At 42.9% G+C, this 22,981-nt stretch overlaps 1 protein-coding gene and 1 pseudogene across 6 annotated transcripts in view; both read right to left on the bottom strand.

Annotated features, from left to right (window-relative positions):
- BTBD9 (BTB domain containing 9) overlaps window positions 1-22,981 on the bottom strand; it is a 449,433-nt gene that overhangs the window by 311,670 nt on the left and 114,782 nt on the right. The window contains exon 7 of one of the 5 annotated variants that reach the window (XM_089333974.1): window positions 2,309-7,643. The exons of 3 other annotated variants lie outside the window; for them this stretch is intronic. In XM_089333974.1, the coding sequence (XP_089190100.1) occupies window positions 7,484-7,643 (160 nt within the window). In that variant the 3' untranslated portion in view covers window positions 2,309-7,483. Of the gene's footprint in view, window positions 1-2,308; window positions 7,644-20,991; window positions 21,276-22,981 lie in introns of those variants that run through there. One more of the 5 variants, XM_089333971.1, reaches the window with a different exon arrangement.
- LOC149126673 (cytochrome c pseudogene) lies at window positions 13,534-15,284 on the bottom strand (annotated as a pseudogene). Its single transcript, XR_016234613.1, has one exon. The product of XR_016234613.1 is annotated as a cytochrome c pseudogene (transcript).

Below are 22,981 nucleotides of genomic sequence, written 5' to 3'. Positions count from 1 at the left end.
ATGAGAAGAGTTGCTCACAGAAACAGCTGAGGTCTACAACACACAAGGAAACAAAGGCCAGCCTTTCCACTAGAGGCTTTTGTGAACTCGGATGGTGCAGGAAAGAGTACTGGTGACGAGTGGGAACCTGGAGCACAGCCCCAGCCTCACTCCAGACCTCCTCTGTGATCTTGGGAAAGTAATGGCTACCTTTCCACACCTCCCCTGCTTCTCCCACAATAAAGGAAGGACATCCTATGCACATCGACTACCTAATACAGAGTGTCTAAGGAGCAAACGGAAGGAAGAGCTCTTTATAAAGCATTGGGCATTCCTGTTATCGATAGGTTTTTTGAAAAGAACAGACACTAAACTAATGATTTTTAAACTTTCACCACCAATTTCATAAACTTCATGATGAAAAGCACTAAATGATATATATTAAAGAGTATTTTTTAATTTCAATCATTTGAAATATTTGAGAGAACCACTGTGTGTTTCAGAGGGGTGTGTGTATGTGTGTGTGTGTCTTAAATTTTAAGTAAAATTATAATATGGCATAGATATTACACAAATTATTTCAAAAATTGTGTATAAACAAATAAACCAAAGTCAACATGCTAAATAATAATACAATTGCATTCTGCTCATGAAATCAAATTCAAACTTTCAATTTAACATTCTATTCATAAAATAATGCCACTTCACATAAAAATGCCCTGGCCTGAAGTGCCGGCATCCCATATGGGTGCCGGTTCTAGTCCCGGCTGCTCCATCTCCGATCCAGATCTGCTATGGCCTGGGAAAGCAATAGAAGATGACTCAAGTCCTTGGGTCCCTGCACCCATGTGGGAGATCTGGAAGAAGCTCCTGGCTCCTGGCTTCGGATCAGTGCAGCTCCAGCCGTTGCGACCAACTGGGGAGTGAACCAGCAGATGGAAGATCGATCTCTCTCTCTCTCTCTCTCTGCCTCTCCTTCTCTCTGTGTAACTCTGACTTTCAAATAAATAAATAAATCTTTAAAACATGATATAAAATACTATGAGGAGTTGACAAATTCTGTTTATAAGTGTTTTTCACCCCAGACAGCAATTCTAATCTAGACTTTAATCTAAAGCTAATGAGATATTTTTGCATTTTTAACCCTTAAAAAGCCATCCAGATTATGAACAAACTTCACAGAGTTTGGAATAATAAGAAAGCATGCTGTGATCTAACAATTACTTTGAATAAAGGATATTTATCAATAATTACAATGAGTAAAAATGTTCTTTCTCTGGCACCCCAGAGGAACAGTGTTTAACGAGAAAGAATTATTTATGCCTACAAACTGAGAACTGTAATGGGCAGTTTTAATATAACACATCACAGCAGTACAAGCAAGCTGCCAGAAACCTGTTACCTGGTTTTGACTTATATTCATCTGATTTCCAAGACCAGACTAAAGCTTTGAAAACAGCAGGGGCTTCCTGTTTTGTTTCTGCTCATTACTGAGAGTCAGTGCAGCACAAGCTATGCAGACAAGGTCTTCAGGCGGGAATACCGAGGTTCCATCTTTCCGGGCTGAAAATGAGTTCTCGCTCATCTCGTATGTGCTAGGACTAGTGATGTCAACATGCACTCCCACCCTTTCTCTTTTCTAAGTGGCTTCAACATTGCTACATTCACTTTGAAAGAACCCAACGCTGTTAGGAAGTTCCTATCACTGCAAGGACAAGTTTTAGGAGAAAAAGAATCCATGGTTAATCAGTTTTGCTACCAAGAGTAGCTGTCAGTCTCCTGGAATCAAATTAAGCACAAAAGCAGCAGGGAGGAGTGGAATGTGTGAGGGCCAAGAGCAGGCTGAGGGGAGGTACGGGGGAGCCACAACCAGCCTGGGCCAGAGGGGACCTCTCTTCAGTCTGATGAGGCGACAGCACAATGTAATTGGTTTCGGTGTTTTTAATTTTAATTAGTCACATCAATTAATGCTAAAAACAATGCTAACAGTATATTATTTTCATCTAGTTAAATAAAGGATTACACACATTTGAGTAAATTACACAGCATTAAACATTTAAATAACTTGAAATGAAGCCATTACTGTCATTCAAACAAGTTTCCACAGCTAAAGGCTGAATGTTAAGTATGAACTGATTTGGCATTACAAGAATATAAATCCTTTATCTTTTTAGTGAGAAGGAAAAATGAAGAGATTTGAGGACTTCGGCCTTGAATAAGTGGTTTGCAGTAGCACAGCGCCCTTCAGTGGTCAATGATTCAAAATACAACTTCCAAAGGCCAAAGACCAGTAGCAATCTTCATACTGAATGGTGGCAATTGATAACATTATCTTCTTTTTCTTTTCATTCTTTCCTATTACAATTATCTCAGCACATATTTTTCAGCATTAGACTAACTTTCCACTGCCAAATTTCTCTTACCATATATATTTTTTTTAATTAAAATCTTATTTGTTCTAAGAAATGTTCTAGAGAGTAAAAAAGAAATCAGCAAAGCCAAACAAAGCAAAACCTTAAGTGGTAACGGGTAGGGTGTCAGTGCTAGAATGGGAACAACTAAGTATAAAAGTGTTAAAATCTGAAGTCTAGAGAGATTATAAAAATTATGGAAATTTATTTTGTCTATTAATTTAATACAAGTAAAGACAGCAAATTCAAAATTACATAATTTTTACTCATTTCTTCAATATAGAAATATTTCTGTTTTAAATTCTAGTATAAAAGATTCAGTATATATGCATTTGTTTTCATGACTGAACTCCTATTAAAATAGATACCAAATTTATTAGAATTCCAATATTTTTCTGAGGAGGTAAAAAAAGACAACCCCCTTTGGTTACCTTTACAGGTTACCAAAAAAGCTCCTTTAGGCCAATCTATAATATCTCTATTCTTCAGATTACATTGATTTTCACATGAAAAGGGATCACAATTCGATATAGAAGAACTGAAATAGAATAAACCGGTGGTAATATTCTTGTGTTTTTTCTCAATAAAAACTGCAAGGTATGAAAGCATTGCCACATTCGGATCTGGCTGAAGAGCCCACGAGAGTATTTCAGGCATGGAAAGCCAAGACACTCTGGCAAAAACAACAACAAAAACAACAACAATAACACCTAAATGAAAGATCTCTGTGAGTGAGATCCCAGTGGAAAGAATGGGGCCATCAAAGAAGGAGGTACCTTTCTCTGAAGGGAGGAGAGAACTTCCACTTTGACTAAGACCCTGTCGGAATAAGATCTAAGTCAGCAAACTCAAAAGGCTTCCATAGCCTTGGCAACTCATGACTAGAGCCTAGGGAGATTACTGACGCCATAAACAAGAGTGTCAAATTGTTAAGTCAACAACAGGAGTCACTGTGTACTTACTTCTCATGTGGGATCTGTCCTTAATGTGTTGTCCAATGTGAAGTAATGCTATAACTAGTACTGAAACAGTATTTTACACTCTGTGTTTCTGTGTGGGTGCAAACTGATGAAATCTTTACTTAATATATACTGAATCGATCTTCCATATATAAAGATAATTGAAAATGAATCTTGATGTGAATGGAATGGGAGAGGGAGCAGGAGATGAGAGGGGTGCAAGTGGGAGGGAAGTTATGGGGGGGGGGAGCCATTGTAATCCATAAACTGTACTTTGGAAATTTATATCCACTAAATAAAAGTTAAAAAAAAAAAAAAAAAAAAAAGCATTGCCACAATCCCACACCAAATACTTACTAGGTAGAAGGAGGTAATTTGTTTTCAACAGAATAGTAATGATTATCTAATTAATTTTTTTCTCTTCTTCTGCCTACCCAAAGCACAGAGTCTGAAATGCATTCACCAGATGACGTAAAGCGCAGGGACTCTGGGTTTGAGTGCTGACTCTGCCACTACGGACCAAGACAGGTCAGTATCGCTGTGCTTGGTGTCTTCATCCACAACGTTGAGGTGCTGGTTCCGTCTCCTGGGGGTGCTGTGAGGGTTCAGTGTATTTATGCAAGCCAGAGTCTCGGCCCCAGTAACATAAAAGATTCTCAGATAATGCTAGTTTTCTTCCTATCCATCCTTACCATTGACAGTATGAAGAAGACCTATTCTCTCCACGAGGAGGACTGGAAACACAGATATGGAAGCATGTGGATGAATCAATAAAACCCACTTAGAATTTCATCTATGAAAATCCTACACTTCTTTGCTAGCATACATTAGAAGATCCAAAGATGATTCTAAAAGCAAAAATACTGAATTCTGGGAAGGGGAGGTAAGGGAACAGAATCAGCATTTGTTATGTGCGCCACGTGCTACTCATTGCGCTCTGCCTTTCTATACATCGTCTTACTACAGAAGGCATCATAGGCCTCTCCAGGGCAGAAGCTGTTACTATGATGGGACTCTGTGAGGCTGGCTTATTGTTGTCCAAGTAGGGCTGGAGGGCAGAGCCCAAGTGACGCTGCAGGTAGATGCAGAGGTGGCTAAGACAGTGAAGAGGAAGAGCAATAACAGCCCCGTGGGGATGGTGGCAGAGAGATGAGGATGTGCTCATGAATAAGAATGTCTTACTTATCCCATCTTAATTACTTTCATCTGTTTCTTTCATCATATTTAAGTATTTAAAGCAGCAAGGTGGTAGGAGATAGTACAGGAGTCATATTAAAATCTTTTAGGAGAAAGACTGGTACACAGAGTCTGAAAAAGCAATTTCTGAATTATAATAAAATATATTGCATTTACAAAGCAGACTCTCTGCCCTGTGTGAGCATGAAAACAAAGCAACTGAACAGACCTCATGTGAAAGTGACCTACACTGAGCTTTGTCACCAGCAAAAATGGGAAAACCCTTGTGGAAAGCAAGTCAGCCCCACTTTTACACTGATCTTATGTGACCAAGAGGGAAAAAAGGCAGCTTTCGAAGACTCACTGCCTTAATTCTTCTGTTGCAATTCTTACTTTTTAATTGGTTTCTGAAATAATATTAAAGGAGATGTAAGATTTCTAAACTTATCAAAAGGGGCATGGGTTTTAAAATGTTGAGAAACACATTTTTAAAAAAGATGCAAATCAGCTCAAGGAAAATGAGAAGGCAAAGAGAGAAAGGGCTCTTGGGACAGCTTTTAAAATTTAGGATTTAGGCTAATGGTCATGCCAATTAACATAAAAATGGGTAAGACTGCTCACTTAGGCCTGCTTGCTAAGTACTCTGCTGCCTTAATAGTGGCAACAGCCACTGGCCTTCCTTGCTGCATCAGTGTCTGGAACAATGCCCTCAAAGCTTAAGAGACCTAGTGGCAGTCCCAAGGAGGCAGGGCCTAGCCACATGCACACACAGGCACCCCGCCCAAATCACACACATACACACACACACAGATACACAGGCACCCTGCCCAAATCACACACATACACACAATCACCATACACACACTGTCACCATACACACACACACACACACACACGCACACACGCACCCTGCCCAAATCCAACCCTGAGGGCAGACTTTCAATCAGGCAGCAAAGGTGCCAGCACATTCCTCTCAACACAGGATATGCCTTTTTCTCAAAAGGTAACTGCCACAAAACAGAACTAGGACCACCTAGCAAGCAAATGACAGATGGGTCTAGATACATAAGGTAAAGGACAGGACTGGTTTTGGTGACTGTGAATATTCATAGGATCTATAAAAGTCCAATTCTTTTAGGATACAGTCTGTTAGAAATGAATATGCAACTGTACCAAATAAAAACACTGCAGTTCTCAGAATGCACACAGGGAGGGAATTTTCCCCGCCTCCAATTGCTATCGCATACAATTGCTGGGTAAAGTAGTATCTGAACTTCATATTGATTTGTGATTTATATCCTCTAATGGTGTCCCAAGAATATGCTTTTTAATTTTCAAATGGTACTCCCTCTTTTATCATTTTATGCATCACAAAAAGTACTACACTAAGATGTTTCCCAAGTTTAGTGTCAGATGGCTAGTCCTTCAAAATGCTCAGGATTCTTGGAATGTTCACTCTGCCTCTGCCTCTCTGTAACTCTGCCTTTCAAATAAATAAATAAATCTTTAAAAAAAAAAAGAAAGAAAAGGAAGAAGAGAATAAAACTGAAAAGTATTCAACATGAAAGAACTACTGTTGGGGCTGGCATTGTGGCATAGTGGGTAAAGCTGCCACCTGCATACACAGGCATCCCATTTGGGTGCTGATTCAAGTCCCAGCTGCTCCACTTCCAGCTCCCTGCTAATGTGCCTGGGAATGCAGCTTAAGACGGCCCAAGTGGAAGACCTGGAAGAAGCTCCTGGTTTCCACCTCGTCCAGCCCAGACTACTGCAGCCATTTGAGTGAACGAGCAGATAAAAGAGATCTCTCTCTCTATTTCTATCTCTGTAACTGTGCCTTTCAAACCAATCAAAATAAGCCTTCAAAGAAAAAGAGCTACTGTCAATATAAGATGACTACTCCTTACAACTAAGCTTATTAACAATGAAAATCACAGTTTTGTTACTACAAAATTCTATCCAACTACTGAGCAACTAGTGCAAGCAAAGGCTCCAGGATCTGACTCTCCTCTCAAGTCCCAGGTAGGACTAAAGAAGGTACTGATTCAAGTCTTTTTTTTTTTTTTTTTCTTTTGACAGGCAGAGTGGACAGTGAGAGAGAGAGAGAGAGAAAGGTCTTCCTTTTTTTCTGTTGGTTCACCCCACAATGGCCGCTGCGGCCGGCGCACCTCGCTGATCTGAAGCCAGGAGCCAGGTGCTTCCTCCTGGTCTCCCATGCGGGTGCAGGGCCCAAGCACTTGGGCCATCCTCCACTGCACTCCCGGGCCACAGCAGAAAGCTGGACTGGAAGAGGAGCAACTGGGACAGAATCTGGCACCCTGACTGGGACTAGAACCTGGGGTGCTGGGGCCGCAGGCAGAGGATTAGCCTAGTGAGCCACAGCACCAGCTGATTCAAGTCTTTTTTTTTTTTTTTTAACAGGCAGAGTGGACAGTGAGAGAGAGAGAGAGAGAGAAAGGTCTTCCTTTGCCGTTGGTTCACCCTCCAATGGCCGCCACGGCCAGCGCGCTGCGACCGGCACACTGCGCTGATCCGATGGCAGGAGCCAGGTACTTCTCCTGGTCTCCCAAAGGGTATAGGGCCCAAGTACTTGGGCCATCCTCCACTGCACTCCCTGGCCACAGCAGAGAGCTGGCCTGGAAGAGGGGCAACCGGGACAGAATCCGGTGCCCCGACCGGGACTAGAACCCGTTGTGCCGGCGCCGCAAGGTGGAGGATTAGCCTAGTGAGCCGCAGCGCCGGCAATGATTCAAGTCTTAATTAATCAAGTCTGGCGAGTCAAACTGCAAGCAAGCTAGCAACAATAGGTTTATAGAAAGAGGTACTCAATAAGAATTACGTGTGTTAGGTGTGCAAACAAATGGAGTTAAGGCTAAGGTGCCTCTTTGTCTCAACGCTGCTTTGAGTCTTGTTGACTTTTTTTTCTTAAATATTTATTAATTTATTTGAGAGGCAGAGTTACAGACAGAGAGAGAAAGAGACAGAGAGAGAGAGGTCTTCCATCTGCTGGTTCACTCTCCAGATGGGCACAACAGCCAGGAGCCTGGAGCTTCTTCCATGTCTCCCACAAGAGTACAGGGACCTAAGCACTTGAACCATCTTCCAATGCTTTCCAAGCCTATAAGTAGAGAGCTGGATCAGAAGAGGAGCAGTGGGGACACTGTGTGGCACCCATATGGCATGTCGGCACCACAGGCAGAGGCTTAGCCCACTATACCACAGTGCCAGCCCCCAGAGTCTTGTTGGCTTTGTGGAAACAGTACCTAGAAAGTTACTTTAACATTAATAAAAATCTCTATCAGGACCAACACTTGAGTGACTCTCAACAAACCATAGGAGACAGAAATCTGGTAATTTCTAACAGTGGTCGACTATATGAGTTAGGCTGCCAGATTCAATCTATCCCAGTTTTCACACAAGGATGATTTTCCAGGACTCATGAGGTATCAAGGATGAGTCACAACACCAGAGCTCGTCATCCACATCCCATATTCATGGACAAGAGAATGCTATGAATACTTGTAAACAGCAGACTGTACTAAATAGTTAGATGTAACAAGCTAGATTTCCTTCATTATTTAGAGGCACATATTTATTTCTGCATTTGTATCATTCTATCTTGTTATCTAGCACTAAAAAATGTGGAGCATGAAGTAACCCAGAAAGGGTTGGAAGGTGTATACTGGCATTTAAACATGTTGGAAAGACCACTCGCCACACACTGCCTGACCAAGTCACATGGCCAAATCCCCATAGCAGTAACGGCCAAGGGACATGGGAACTATTTGCCGAGCAGTACCGCTTCCATATACTTTCCCATTTTAAAATTATTGGATTCTAAAAATCAAAAAGTCCCATAACATTCCTCTTGTAAGCTTTACTTCCCATAATAAATATTCATGAGAACCCTCTACTTTGGAAATTTCCCCCCATTATTGGTACTGGGCTAGTTCTTGGTTCCACTTGATTTTCTCACAAAATTACAGACAGAACAATCAGGACCCCAAGGATTTAATTCCACAGAACAAAAACCTGTACAATCAAGGCAAATCCCCACATATTTTTATCCGTATCAATTAAATATAATTTAAAAAACACTAGTGAGTGATCTAGCATATTTGGAGTCTACACAATGCCTGTCAGCAACTGCTGGAGGCTCATCTTTTATATCTGGCCTTTTGCCACGCCTGTTTTCTGTCAGCTTGCTTATTTTCTCTTTCATTGTGCTAAGTGAATACTACCTTGAGAAGGGGTTAAGCAATTCACAAAAAGCAGAGAAAAATATTAACAGATTAAGCACTTTTGCATCATCCTCATCTGGAGCTGGTGCTAAGGGCTGCACACTGCACGCTGCAGGCTGAGGCAGCGCCGCGCCCAGGGACCGCCTGCTCGGCGTGCAGAACACAAATCACTTGCACGACGATCTTGGGCATCTATCTTTATTTTTAAAATCTCCTCCCCGTTGCCAGTGACACTACAGTGTTATTATTATTAATCTAGCTACTCCTAATAACAGTATTTAAGTAACCTGTAGTCTTGGGAACTTTGCAGACAATAGCTAATTAATTGTCAAGCATTCAATGTAACAGGATTCTAATCTCTCAACCTTTGAAGCAGGATAAATTTATTTGTTATAATGGTAAAACTTTTGTTTGAATGCCTTATCTATGCAATATGTATTCTCTATCACCTCAATTCTAATTTTTATATCTGCTTTGTAAGTAAAATAATCACATGCAGAAAGACGCAGACAGTATGCTTCACAAACAGTAATGAATCTCTTGCGACTCCTTTTATTCACACTACAATAGGTTCTATATTACCATGCAGAGAAAAACAAAACACCATAGATTATTTCCCTTGTTTGCAAGACACGCTCACAGTATTCTGAGAGAAACAAGAACCTGAAGGTGCAGCATGCTATGTCTTAGAGAGAAAGTAAATACGATATTCTGTTGACATCTTGTTCCTGCTTTCAAACAACCAGGTATGTTACGTATGAACTGTCAGGGCAGGAAAATAAGTTTTCCTGTCCAAATGTGCCCACGTTCTTTTCAGAGACCTCACCTTACACAGAGCTCCAAATCTTAGCTGAATACCATAGTAACAATTTCTTATAGCAGTCATTTGAGATCAATATTTAAGAAGCATAAACAGAGCCACTTTTCTCTAATAACCTTCCCCTCCACACACCACACATACTTTCCATGTGACAATGTAAATGGCCTGAGTCTGAGAGAAAACAGAAAGGTGTCAAAGAAAGAGAGATAGAAGCCCTTTCTCGAGCCCTAATGAGGTCTCCAGAGCCAAAAGCAAACCAATAACAAATTGTACTTTCCACATATTGGGGAGAGGGAAAGGCTGGGGTGGGGGATGGGGGAGGAAGGGCTGGAGCTTGTCATCTGAAATTAATTGAACTTAGCCATGCCAAGAAAACACTGGTAATAAACCCTCCCCATCTAAATTAAGGGTTTTATACCATGAAAAAAAAAATAAAAATTTATGGCAGTAATTTCATCTGGGTTTTTCAAGAAGTGCTTGCTGATTTTCTTGTACTCAGTAGAAAAATCCCCAAGGAGCAATGCAGACTGCAATAAGGCAGACTTCTAAAAAGATACCATTTAATTTCTCACTCCTCCCCTTGCACTATTAACACACTTCCACTTTTCTCTAACTCTGTTAACTCTCTCAACACAACGCTCTTCCCTCACTCTCGACAACATCCCACAGGGCAGGCAAGAGCGCTCCACCTGCGAGTGCCCAGCCACAGAACCAGGAGCCCAAGAAGTACCCGCATTCATCTTCAGCTTGTCTGCATGATACCTGGCCACTCTGATTAAAGGCATCAATAGTCTCGACGACTTAAAAACAATCCCCAAACAAATCCATCACTCAGCACTGTCCATGCTGGTATCAAGAACTCATGAATCACTTCGGTTCTCATATGTGGCTGCTGAGTGGTGGGGCAGTTACCCAGAGCAGTCAGCTATTTCCAATGTGCTATTCTGGTTTGAACAGGATTTGGTTCCCTAACTCATGCAAGGCTTCAAACCCAAAGTTCCAAGTTAACAGCACCAAGAGGGTAGAAACTAAATCCAACTGTGGTGTTCAGGAATTCAGCCTACTGGGAGGTACTTAGGTCACTTGGGGTTGTGGCCCCGGAAGGTACTTGTCAAAAGAGGATTGTTATAAAAGCCAAGTTGGGCCCACTCTTCTCTGCTTCCTAATGACTGTGACCCTTCCCCTGCATGCTCTCTTCATCATCTTCCACACTCATCAACACAAAACCAAAGCATCTGCCCAATCTTGGACTGGAATCTCCAAAACCATGATACACATAAATGTTGTCACTTGATAAAATCAGTTGCCTCAAGTATTTTGTTGTAATAACAAAAAAGCTGACACACAATGGTTTTGCAAATTCCTATGGGCAGCAAGCACTGCCTGCAGACCAAGTGTATAATATACAGAACACAGACACAGTACTCGTTTTCTAATATCCACAGACACTGTTGTGGTGAACAAAACAGAAATTAAAAATCAAAACTAAATTCACAGCTTTTTGTTTTATTCCCAATTAATAACTGTTTAAAGTAAAAGCCAATTTATAAACCTTTTTATATCAAAATGAGTTCATATTGAAGAAAACTGGGAATAACTGCTATGAATGTTAATATTTTCAGTGCTTTGCATTTAGACACATGGTAGGCACTCAATATATGTGGTGATTTTTTTTAAATGTCTATTTATTTTCATTTATTTGAAAGGCAGAGGGGCCGGCTCTGCGGTACAGTGGGTAAAGCCGCCACCTGCAGCGCCAGCATTCCATATGGGTGCCAGTTCGAGTCCCAGCTGCTCCACTTCCAATTCAGCTCTCTGCTCTGGCCTGGAAAAGCCGTGGAAGACGGCTCAAGTCCTTGGTCCCCTACATCCACATGGGAGACCCAGAAGAAGCTGCTGGCTCCTGGCTCCAAATTGGTGCAGCTCCAGCCTTGTGACCATCTAGGGAGTGAACCAGCAGATGGAAAACCTCTTTTTCTCTCTCTCTGCCTCAGTCTCTGTAACTCTGCCTTTCAAATAAAATAAATTTTTTAAAAAAGAAATAAAGGAAGAAAGAAAGAGAGAGAGAGATCTTCTACCCACTGGTTCACTCCCTAAGTGCCTGCAACAATCAGGGTTGGCTCAGGCTAAAGCCAGGAGCCCAGTACTCCAACTGGGTCTCCCACATGGGTAGCAGGGGCCTAAGCACTTGAACCATCATTTGCTGTCTCCAAGAATGCATTAGCAGGAACCTGGATTGGAAACAGAGCAGATAGGACTTAAACTGGCACTCGGAGATGAGATGTGGACATCTCAAGCGTTGGCTTAACCCACTGTGCCACAATGCCTTGCTCTGGTATTCAATATTTGTAACTGCAGGTATGAGCATGGGCTTTTTTTTCTCTTTTTTTTAAATAAGATTTTTATTTATTTATTTGAAAGGCAGGGTTACAGAGAGAGGAGGGGAGAGAGAGGGAAAGAGAGGGAGAGAGGAGGAGAGAGAGAAGGAGAGGGAGAGAGATGGAGGGAGGGAAAGAGGGAGAGAAGAGAGGGGAAAGGGGAGAGAGGGGGAGAGAGGGGGAGAGAGGGGGAGAGAGGGGAGAGAGGGGAGAGAGGGGGAAAGAGGGGGAGAGAGAAAGAGAGAGGAAGAAAGAGAAAGAGACCGATCCTCCATCCACTGGTTATTCCACAAATGGCTGTAACAGCAGGGGCTGGGCCATGCCAAAGCCTGGAGTTAGAAGCTTCTTCCAGGTCTTCCATGTGGGTACAAGGACCCAAGGACCTGGGCCATCTTCTACTGCTTTCCCAGGTGCCATGAGCAGGGAGCTGGATCAGAAGTGGAGCAGCCTGGACTTGAACTGGCCCCATAAGGGATGCCAGCACTGCAGACTGCAGCTTAACCCACTATATCACAGAGCCAACCCCATAAGCACATTCTTCTTGGCTCCTTGTGCATCTTTTTTTTCTTTCACTGCAGTCCCCACCAGTTTACTTTATCAATTAATCCCTTCCCTTGGGGTACAAGAGAGAAGCAGTTTCCAAGTGTGGTCTGGGGACCCTTAGGGGTCCCTGGACCCTTTTGGGAAATGCATGAAGCCAAAACTTCTTATTTCTGAGAAGTTATTTGCCTCCTATGTATATACAGCTGAGTTTTCCATTGGTTCTAAGACCTGGGATATCACAACAGATTCTATGGGAAACAGATATGAGAATCCAGCTGTCTTCTACTTATTATACCAGATATTAAGAAGATTTACAAGGCCATGTCCTCAAGAAACCTATTTGTGTTTTGAAAAATACATTTTTCATTAAAAATGTTATTTATATTGACATGTAAAGGGTTTGTTATTGTATTCTGAAGTTAATAAATAAATGTTGATGGATATAACATGCACAAACAAAAGCTCTTTCTGGTCCTCAACAATTTTTAAGGGTAGAAAGAAGTTCCTGAGAATAAAGGTTTGAGAGCTAATGTTACAGAAAAAGCAGTCTGCAATGTCCTAGTGTTGATGCTAAACCTAGTTTGTATTCTCAGGAACTCTGCTAAACCCTAGCAGTATACAAGTAGAGGCTGGACACGTACTTAATAGAGATTTTGGAAAGGGGACTCAGACGCTGGATTGGGTGGCTGGCCCAGTTGCTCTCTCTGTTCCCTTCTAACCTGTGATTCCAAAATTCTGGCTCAGAGAGAGTGTGAGGAAGCCTCCTTCCAGAGCTGTGGCTACTGATACGGAATATGAATAATAATGAATAATACCTAATGTACCTTCGTTTTACTACCCACAAAACAATATGAGCATGTTAATGGGCAAATTAATACTTTGCCATGGTTGTATAGTCTTCATGTCAGCACAATACTTCCAAAATTTTGGAAGCAAGGTGACTTTTTAATCTTGCTTGTTGGGTTCTTCTTAGAGGAAAAGTGCTCTCCTTCATGTCCAGTCTTCTTTAGCTTTCAAATAACATTATTTAGTACTGCTTATTCTGAAGGAGAAGAGAGATCAGAGGAATATGGCAATTCACCATATTCTCAAAGAAGGTCTTTAGGGCCAAGTGGCAAGGTCAATATCAAGGCAAACATTCTGCTGACAGAGAATCCCCAAGGCAAATAAATCAAAGTCAAACCTGTAGGGATGAGCAGGATATTTTAATCTTCTGCATAGATCCTACTCTTTTTTTTTTTTCATGATCTATAATTCTGTTTTTAATTCTCTTAAGTCTTGTGATCACATATTTTAGAGGTTTTGTGCTGATGGTATCTCCTCTACCTTAGTCCTTCCACTGAGCTGGCAAAAGCACCATTACTAAACACAAACATACAGTAGCTCCTCAGTGTTATGTGTTTCCAAATGGCTGCTTATAGACAATCCTGAATTTTAACTCAGTCTAAGGTAGTAAAGAATTCAACAGCAAGTGTAACTTGTTACTCCACCTGGTCATGCTGACGTTCAAAGCACCTGACCTTACAGATCATCTATAAAATGTGAGAAGTGTTAAATATTCTTTATTTGATATGCATAAACCACACTAAAATGCCTTTCAGTAAGTAAAAGGCAGAAGTTTAGGTACAGGAAATTCTAATGAGATTGCCACAGCTAAGACCAAAAATACAAAGTAGACATTTCCAATGTCTTCAGCTCTTGCCTTAGGCAGGTAAAGAACAAGTGAATCTTGTTCAGTTCTGAGACAGTGAGGCAATTTCCCCAGCATTTAAATCTAAATCCAATCTCCCAACAGGTTTTGGGATGGCATTGACAAGTTTTGTTAGTTAAGTCCAATCATATCCTTAGAAGGGGAAAACAGCGAGGGCATTTACTGAACTGGAATTACTACCAAAATTTCCTATTTAACCACACAAGGCAATATTAGACGGTCGGACAAAAATATTCTGTCAGCCACTCATGATCTGAATTCTGGTGTATGAGAATTAAATTATGGTGCACATAAAAAAAGTCATGGGACATTGCTGTTTTGTAATAAATAAGGCAGTGGCCAGTTATTACTCATTCGTAGCTTTTTTGAGATAAGCTATCAAGTCTGCCCTTTCATTCTTCTTCTTAATGCCAGCGAAGATCATTTTGGTTCCAGGGATGTATTTCTTGGGCTTCTCCAAATATTCCATCAGCGTGTCCTCTCCCCAGGTGATGCCTTTGTTCTTGCTGGCATCTGTGTAGGAGAATCCAACGGCCTGACCTGTCTTCCGCCCGAACAGACCATGGAGAGTTGGTCCAGTCTTGTGCTTGCCTCCCTTTTCCACAGTGTGGCACTGGGCACATTTCTGAACAAAAATCTTCTTGCCTTTCTCAACATCACCCATTTTTAACTCGCTCGTTAGTAGCTTGCGCCCCAAAGGACCGCACTGGGAAGCTGGACGTCCCGCTCTCTCTAGATCCTACTCTTGCATAGCATGGAAATAGCAGGGCTTATCCTTAATAAGCATACTGCACACCCACAAAAACCAGTAAGTTGTTTCGAATATACGGCATCAGATCCATGAAGGAAAAGAACTATTAGAAACTCAAATGACCACATTTGTATAATTTGATTCAATTCAATGGACGCTAACTAAGTGTCTGTTATGTTCCAGCCATTAGTCCAGGTGATCAAGAGAGAGGATAAATGAGACATAAGCTCATACTGTCCAAGAATTCACATTCTGAAAGGGAAAACATGTAAATCACTGTAACACAATACAATAAGTGATATAAAAGTAGGTGCTCAGTACTATGGAAACACAGATGAGAGAGTAATTAATTCAGTCTGGTGGGAACGGGGGTGGGAGGGGTGGGTAGGAAATAGACGTTACATATGTAATGAGAAGGAAGGGAAATGAGAAGTTTACACCTAACTCGTAGTCTGGTCCCAGCTGAATCCTCCACAGCTGCTATTGCAAACCTGCTCCATCCCTCTCCCACCTCCCACCCAGTTGCTCTCAGCCTTACTCTGAGCAGCTTTCACTGCCTTCTGCAGAGAAGACGGAGCACTGGCCTCTGGCCGCCTACCCCACCCTTCCCCGCAAGAGAAGACCGAGGCCACCTACCCTACCCTTCCCCGCAGAAGACCACGCTAACCTCTGCTATGACTCTGTAGCCCAATAGCCACTGGGCTCCCCTCTCAGGATCTTGGTTCTCCAAGCTCTCCCTCTCCCTCTCCTGGTTTCTTATCACCAGCATTTAAATATATTTCTGCAGCAGCTCTCTCAAGAAGTGGCTGTTTTTTTTTCTTTTTTTTCCCCCTGAATGTCCTATGGATCCCAGCGTTAGGAGGTAGGGAGGCAACTATTCTTGTTCCCTGTTATTCTCAAACCATTTCTTCCTCTTTTGGTTGCGATTTCCCCTGCCCTTTCAAAGTTCAAGCCCCACCTGCCATTGCAATCATTATTTCCCAACTTCATAATTACTCTACAAAACTGAAAGTTGGGGCCCGGCATGGCACTGTGGTGCAGCGAGTTAATGTCCTGGCCTGAAGCACCAGCAACACATATGGGCACCGGTTTGAGTCCCAGCTCTCCTCTTCTGATCCAGTTCTCTGCTGTGGCCTGGGAAAGCAGTAGAAGATGGCTCAAGTCCTTGGGCCCTTGCACCCATGAGAGACCCAGAGGAGGCTTCTGCCTCCCGGCTTTGGATCAGCACAGCTCTAGCGGTTGCAGCCAACTGAGGAGTGAACCATCGGATGAAAGACCTCTCTCCCTCTCCCTCTCTCTCTCTCTCTCTCTGTCTCTGTCTCTGTCTCTGTCTGTCTCTCTCTCTGCTTATCCTCTCTCTGTGTAACTCTTTCAGATAAATAAATAAATCTTAAAAAAAAAAAAAAAAGAAACTGAAAGTTCACATTCCTGGCTCACTTATCCTCCACTCCTGCTCTTGTCATCACATATCAACAATAATGTGCAGTATGCAAATGATATCCTTGATACCTCATCTCCATGGCCTCTCTCTTCCACTACACTTCGGTGACCCCAATCCACAGATAATTCCTTGACTTGGCCAAGAGAAATCATAGTCCAGCCAAAATTCTAAATTCAAACGCCCAAGCCTCTAATATACTTTCCAATCCTTGCCATTAATTGGCTTTAGTATCAAAGCTTAAAAAAAATTCTTCCCCCTCACTGAACCTTGTAATCAATGGATCTCAACCATCTCATACCCGATTTTGTCCTCATCCCCTCCTCTGTTCAGCTTAGATTCTACACTTCTACAATCATTTCCTGGCAAAGCACCCTCACTTTCCTGTTCTTCTCTCCTTCCATCACAAACTCCAGTTCCAGATGACCCAAGTATCCACTTTCTTTGAGCACAAGCCCAAGTAAGCTCATACAAATAGGAAAAAAACACAGAGACTTCATTAAGAATTCAACACTACCTAGCAATCTTACTACTTACTCTTTTCCTGCTTTCTTTTTTCTAAAACATTTATTTTATCCACTTGAAATGCAGAGCAAGAGAGAGAGTGAGAAAACAGACACACACACACACACACACACACACACAGAGAGAGACAGAGAGAGAGAGAGAGAGAATGGGAATGATCATCCATCTGCTGGTTCACCCCACAAATGCTCTCAATAGCTAGGGCGAGCCCAGGCTGAAGCCAGCTGGAACCCCATCCAGATCTCCCATGTGCGTGGTAGGGGCACAAGCAGTTGAGACATCATCTGCTGCCTCCCAGGATGTATTAGCAGGAATGGAATGGAAGTGGAGTAGCTGGGACTTAAACTGGCATTCCAAATAGGATGCAGACATCCCAAAGAGACTTAACCACTGACTCCCCATACCTGTCCCCCTTTTTCCTGATTTCTAAGAACTATTTTACATTCTGACCTTTCAGGGTCCTTCCTTTTTTTTTTTTTTTTTAAGATTTCTTTATTTTTATTTGAAAGTCAGAGTTACACTGAGAGAGGAGAGGCAGAGAGAGAGAGAGAGAGAGAGAGGGAGAGGTCTTCCATCCGATGGTTCACTCCCCAATTGGCCGCAACGGCCAGAGCTGTGCCAATCCGAAGCCAGGAGCCAGGAGCTTCTTCTGGGTCTCCCACGTGGGTGCAGGGGCCCAAGGGCTTGGGCCATCTTGTACTGCTATCCCAGGCCACAGGAGAGAGCTGGATTGGAAGTGGAGCAGCCGGGACTAGAACCAGTGCCCATATGGGATGCTGGGGCTTCAGGTCAAGGCGTTAACCCACTATGCCACAGCACTGACCCTGGTTCTTCCTTTTCAACAAATAATTTTTTTCTTATTTTGCTGAAACTACAGAACTTCCTCATGTTCCACCACCAAAACTACAAAATTATGGGCATCAATGATCTTCTTCTTCCCTCTCCCTATCAAAATCTAATCCTGCCACAGGCACTTTAAAAAGCACAGCTCCTCTTGCCTATTCTGGGACTTTATACTTCCAGTTAGATCTCCCTTCCTGTTTCATCCATGTCTCATGAACTGCTAGTGAAAATACAATCTGTTACAGTCTCTTGGGAATTAACAGTACCAGTTAAAAGTACACAAAATACATATATCCTTCAACTTAGCAAACCCATTCCTAGAATGTGTCCTATATAAGTAAATTCATTAGTGTTTTAGGATGGACAGGGAGACAGGGAGAAGGCTTTTTTGTTTTTAATAGAAATGACATCATTTTTTTTTCTTAAAGATTTACTTTAGTGTTTGAAAGGCAAAGTTAGAGAGGCAGAGGCAGAGAGAGAAAGGTCTTCCATCCTCTGGTTCACTCCCCAAATGGCCACAATGGCCAGAGCTGAGCTAATCCGAAGGCAGGAGTCAGGAGCTTCTTCTGGGTGCCACGTGGGTGCAGGGACCCAATGAGTTGGGCCATCCTCTGCTGCTTTCTCAGGTGCATTAGCAGGGAGCTGGATTAGAAGTGGGGCAGCCAGTACTCAAACCGGCACCCAGATGGGATGCCAGAGCTGCAGGCTGGGTCTTTAATCCCCTGTGTCACCGTGCCAGCCCCAGACAAAAGGTTTTTACAACTTTATTTTTAGTGACAAAAATGAAAACAAAGTAAGTACATAATCAATAGTGAAAAGTGGGATAAATTATGGTAGAACTATCCATGGATCATCATAGAATCTTAAAAGAATGAATTACATCTCTAACATTATAGGTCTACTTCCTTCCTTTCACTTGTCTTTTGTCCCTATAGCACTGAAAATGCTTGTGCAATGGCAACCATTAATCTAGATGCTGCCAGATCCATACTACCTTTCTAATCCTATTAGAACCACCCAACAGAGTTGCCCATTCCCTTCTTTCCAGAAATATCCCTCTCTCAGCCTCCACGATACTACCTTCTCCTAGATTTCTTCCTAACTCATTAGCGTTTTCTCAATTTTCTTTGCAAGCTGTCTCTTCTGTCTGACCTTGAAATGCTGGCATTCTTCAGGGCTTAGTCCTTCATCCTCTTCTGAAGTGAGCTCATCCACTCTGAGGGCTTTAAACACATCTACAAGCCAAGACATTTTAAATACAGCATCTGTCTTCAGATCAAGCCTTTAATCTAACCTCTGCATATCCAATTCTCCTACACAAATGAATTTTAGCATACACAAAATGGAGATTAATTGCGCAAGCCCCAGGGCCAGCGCTGTGGCATAGCAGGTAAAGCCATTACCTGCAGTGGGGGCATCCCATATGGGTGCCGGTTCAAGTCCCGGCTGCTCCATTTCTGATCCAGCTCTCTGCCTTGGCCTGGGAAAGCAGTAGAAGATGGCCCAAGCCCTTGGGCCCCTGCACCCACGTGGGAGACCTGGAAAAGCTCCTGGATCCTGGCTTCAGATCAGCACAGCTCCAGCCGTCCACAGCCATCTGGGGAGTGAACCAGCGGATGGAAGACCTCTCTCTCTGCCTCTCTCTCCCTCTCTGCCTCTCTCTCTCTCTCTCTCTCTCTGCTTCTCTCTCTCTCTCTCTGCCTCTCCTTCACTGTGTAACTCTGACTTTCAAGTAAATAAATAAATCTTAAAAAAAAAAATGGGGCCAGCACTGTGGTGTAGCAGGTTAATGCCTTGGCCTGAAGTGCCAGCATCCCATATGGGCACTGGTTCAAGTCCCGGCTGCTCCACTTCCAATACAGCTCTCTGCCATGGCCTGGGAAAATAGTAGAAGATGGCCCAAGTCCTTGGGCCCCTGCACAAGCGTGGGAGACCTGGAAGAAGCTCCTGGCTCCTGGCTTCGGATTGGCACAGCTCTGGCCGTTGCGGCCAATTGGGGAGTGAACCATTGGATGAAAGACCTCTCTCTCTCTCCCCTCTCTCTCTGTGTAACTCTGACTTTCAAATAAATACATAAATCTTTAAAAATAGATAAATAAATAAATAAATAAATCCAGAATGAAACAACAAAATAGCATTATTTTAAAAAAATTTGTGCAACCCCCCACCAGACCCAACCTACACTGGAAGTCTGAGTCTTTGCCAGTTTTTCCCACCTGAGTAAATAGTATCACCGTCTATGCAGACACTAAAAGCAGGAGAAAGTGCTGTCCCTTGAGCCCTCAGACATCATCAAATCATGTTGATTCTACACAATGTATTTCACTAGACAGCCTCTTCTACCTCCTTTGCCACCAGCTTAATCCAAGAAACCCCTAACCAGTCTGCTTCTATTCTTGCCCTGCCACCATTTATAACCCATTCTCCACAAAACAGCCACTGTGACATTTTTAGAACTTAAATCAGACTGTGTCGTTCTTCTTAAAATCTTCCAATGGTTTCCCACTATTCTTAAATAAAATATAAACCAATAAAATGGTGAACATGACCCAATTGTTTTTTTTTTAGATTCATTTATTTTCACTTGAAAGTCACAGTTATACAGAGGGAGAAGGAGAGGCAGAAAGGGAGAGAGAGAGGGCTTCCATCCGCTGGTTCATTCCCCAACAGGCCGCAACAACTGGAGCTGTGCTGATCCGAAGCCAGGAGTCAGGAGCCTCCTCCAGGTCTCCCACATGGGTTCAGGGGCCAAGGACTTGGGCCATCTCCCACTTTTCCCAGGCCATAGCAGAGAACTGGATCAGAAGTGGAGCAGCAGGGACTCGAACTGGTGCCTACATGGGACGCTGGCACTTGCAGGCAGCAGTTCCACCCACTATGCCACAGCACCGGCCCTAACCTGACTGGTTTTATAATTGCCTACCTATACCATCTCATACTATTCTTTCCTGGCTCACCTCACTGTGGCCACAAACCCTTCTGATGGTTCCTGGAATACGCCAAGCTCCTTCCCACCCCAGGACTGATGCACATGAATCTCTTGTCACATGAAATACTGTTTCTTATGTGATTTACATTCTGTTCTCTTCATAACCTCTAGACATCAATTTAAAATGATGCTTTCTCAAAAAGTCTTTTCCTGATCATACTACCTTAGGTAGAATCTCACTGTTCTTTCTGACCCTATCATGTTGCTTATTTCCTTCCTGGCCCTTCTTTTTTTAATTGATTTATTGATTTATTTGAAAGTCAGAGTTACACAGAGAGAGAAGGAGAAGCAGAGAGAGAGAGAGAGAGAGAGAGAGAGAGAGGCAGAGAGGCAGAGAGAGAGACAGAGAGAGGTCTTCCATCCGCTGGTTTGCTCCTTAGATGGCCCCAACTGCTGGAGCTGTGCTGATCCGAAAACAGGAGCCAGGAGTTTCCTCTGGGTCTCCCACATGGGTGCAGGGGCGCAAGGACTTGGGCCATCCTCCACTGCTTTCTCAGGCCACAGTGCAGAGCTGTATTGGAAATGGAGCATGCAGGACTTGAACTGGTGTCCATATGGGATGCCAACACTGCAGGTTGGCAGCTTCACCTGCTATGCCACAGCGCCAGCCCCATCCTAGCCCTTCTGATTACTTGTATTTGCTTGCTGTTCATTTATCAACGAGCTATGTCACCAGATTGAAGATCCACGTGGACCAAGATCTATTCTCAGCATACAGCAAAGAGTCTGACCCTTTTCATGAATGCTCCAGAAGGGAATGGAAAGAAGGATCAGGATTTTCCTATATCAACAATTATTCAACTGTGCCACCTAAAGTTACCACTTATTCACTCTATTTTCTCAAACTTCTTGAAATAATTCCTATCCATGATTATTTTACCTCACATTGTTCAACGTACTACATACTATGCAACTGTTCTTCCTTCTGACACAACAAGCTTGTTTTCAGAGTAAAATGGGAATTTCTCAGCAGCTTCTTTGTGACATTTAACCCTACTGATCATTCCTTCCTTGTCAAAAAGCTCTTCTGAAATCTCACTCCCTTAATGTTCCTCCTACCTGTACCTTTCTTCAGTTCCTCCAGCTCCCCACCCCCCCCTCACTCTCTAAAATGTCAGGTTCATGATGTCCTATCCCAGATCCCCTCTCTAGGCACACTGAACCAGCCATGCAGTCTGTTTTGGCTACTGTGGATGTGTGAATGTCTCCCAAGTCTTCATCACTGGCCCAGATCCTGCACCCACACATCACATCATTTACTGAAATGGCCAGCTGACAACTCTACGTGGACGTCCTTCTGGCACCTGAAACTCAACAGGTTTAAATTGAACTTAACCACCTTTCTCTGCCAAATCTGCTGTCTTCTTTATTCCCACCTCAGGGAAGAGACCTCCATCCATCCCATGACACTAAGAACCTAGTCTCTGAAAATTCATGTCTCTCATCAATCACCCCCACAACCACTCTTAACCAAGTTCAGCATATTCCACTTGTCTTCATCCCCACTGCCATTAGTTTGACGCAAAGCTACTGGCACATGTTGCCTAGACTTTTACCAAGTCTTCATATTCTATTCTTTCTCCCTGAAAAGCAATTCTCCAGAGCAGCGAGTGATTATATGAAAACATGGTAAATCTTCTATCACACTTCACTACTTAAAACCCATCAGTAGCTCCAATTGTCTTCAGAATAAAATTCAAGTTTCTTGACCTGGCTGACAAAGCCTTCTCACCACTCTTTGTCTTTTCTTTTTTGCTCAAACTACAATAAATAACCAGTTCCCTACGTTTATCTTTTTGCAGTACACACATTATTTTTGAAAGCCCAAGACAGGCTTTTGTCTACCAGTCTGCACCTAAGCCCTTTTCCACAATCCTCTCCCATGCTCATAAGGCATCCTAGAGCCCTCCTTAAGGGAACCACAGGTACCTATCAACCTGTCAGTAATGTTACCTACCCACCTTAGAACCACTGAGTCAGGACCCCGAGCAGCGACCCAGCATCTGTACTCCCATAAAGCTTACATGCACAGCCAGTGTGCAGGCAAGGTGAGGCATAGCTGCGGCACCACCCCTGAGGACGAGGAGCATGTTTACTGTTGTGGCCCAATACCTGGTGTCGTGCTGACACATGGGGGTTACCCAACAAATGGGAAAGGCAGATGAATTTAAAATAATTGTCAAGTACGCAGTTGGTTTGAATGTCCTCCCACAAATG

The sequence above is a fragment of the Oryctolagus cuniculus genome, chromosome 5, assembly GCF_051225735.1.
Source record: "Oryctolagus cuniculus isolate XC-2025 breed Fujian yellow rabbit chromosome 5, ASM5122573v1, whole genome shotgun sequence".
Lineage (NCBI taxonomy): Eukaryota > Metazoa > Chordata > Mammalia > Lagomorpha > Leporidae > Oryctolagus > Oryctolagus cuniculus.
Note: the sequence above shows the minus strand (reverse complement) of the source record. Positions and strands in the feature narration are given on the sequence as shown.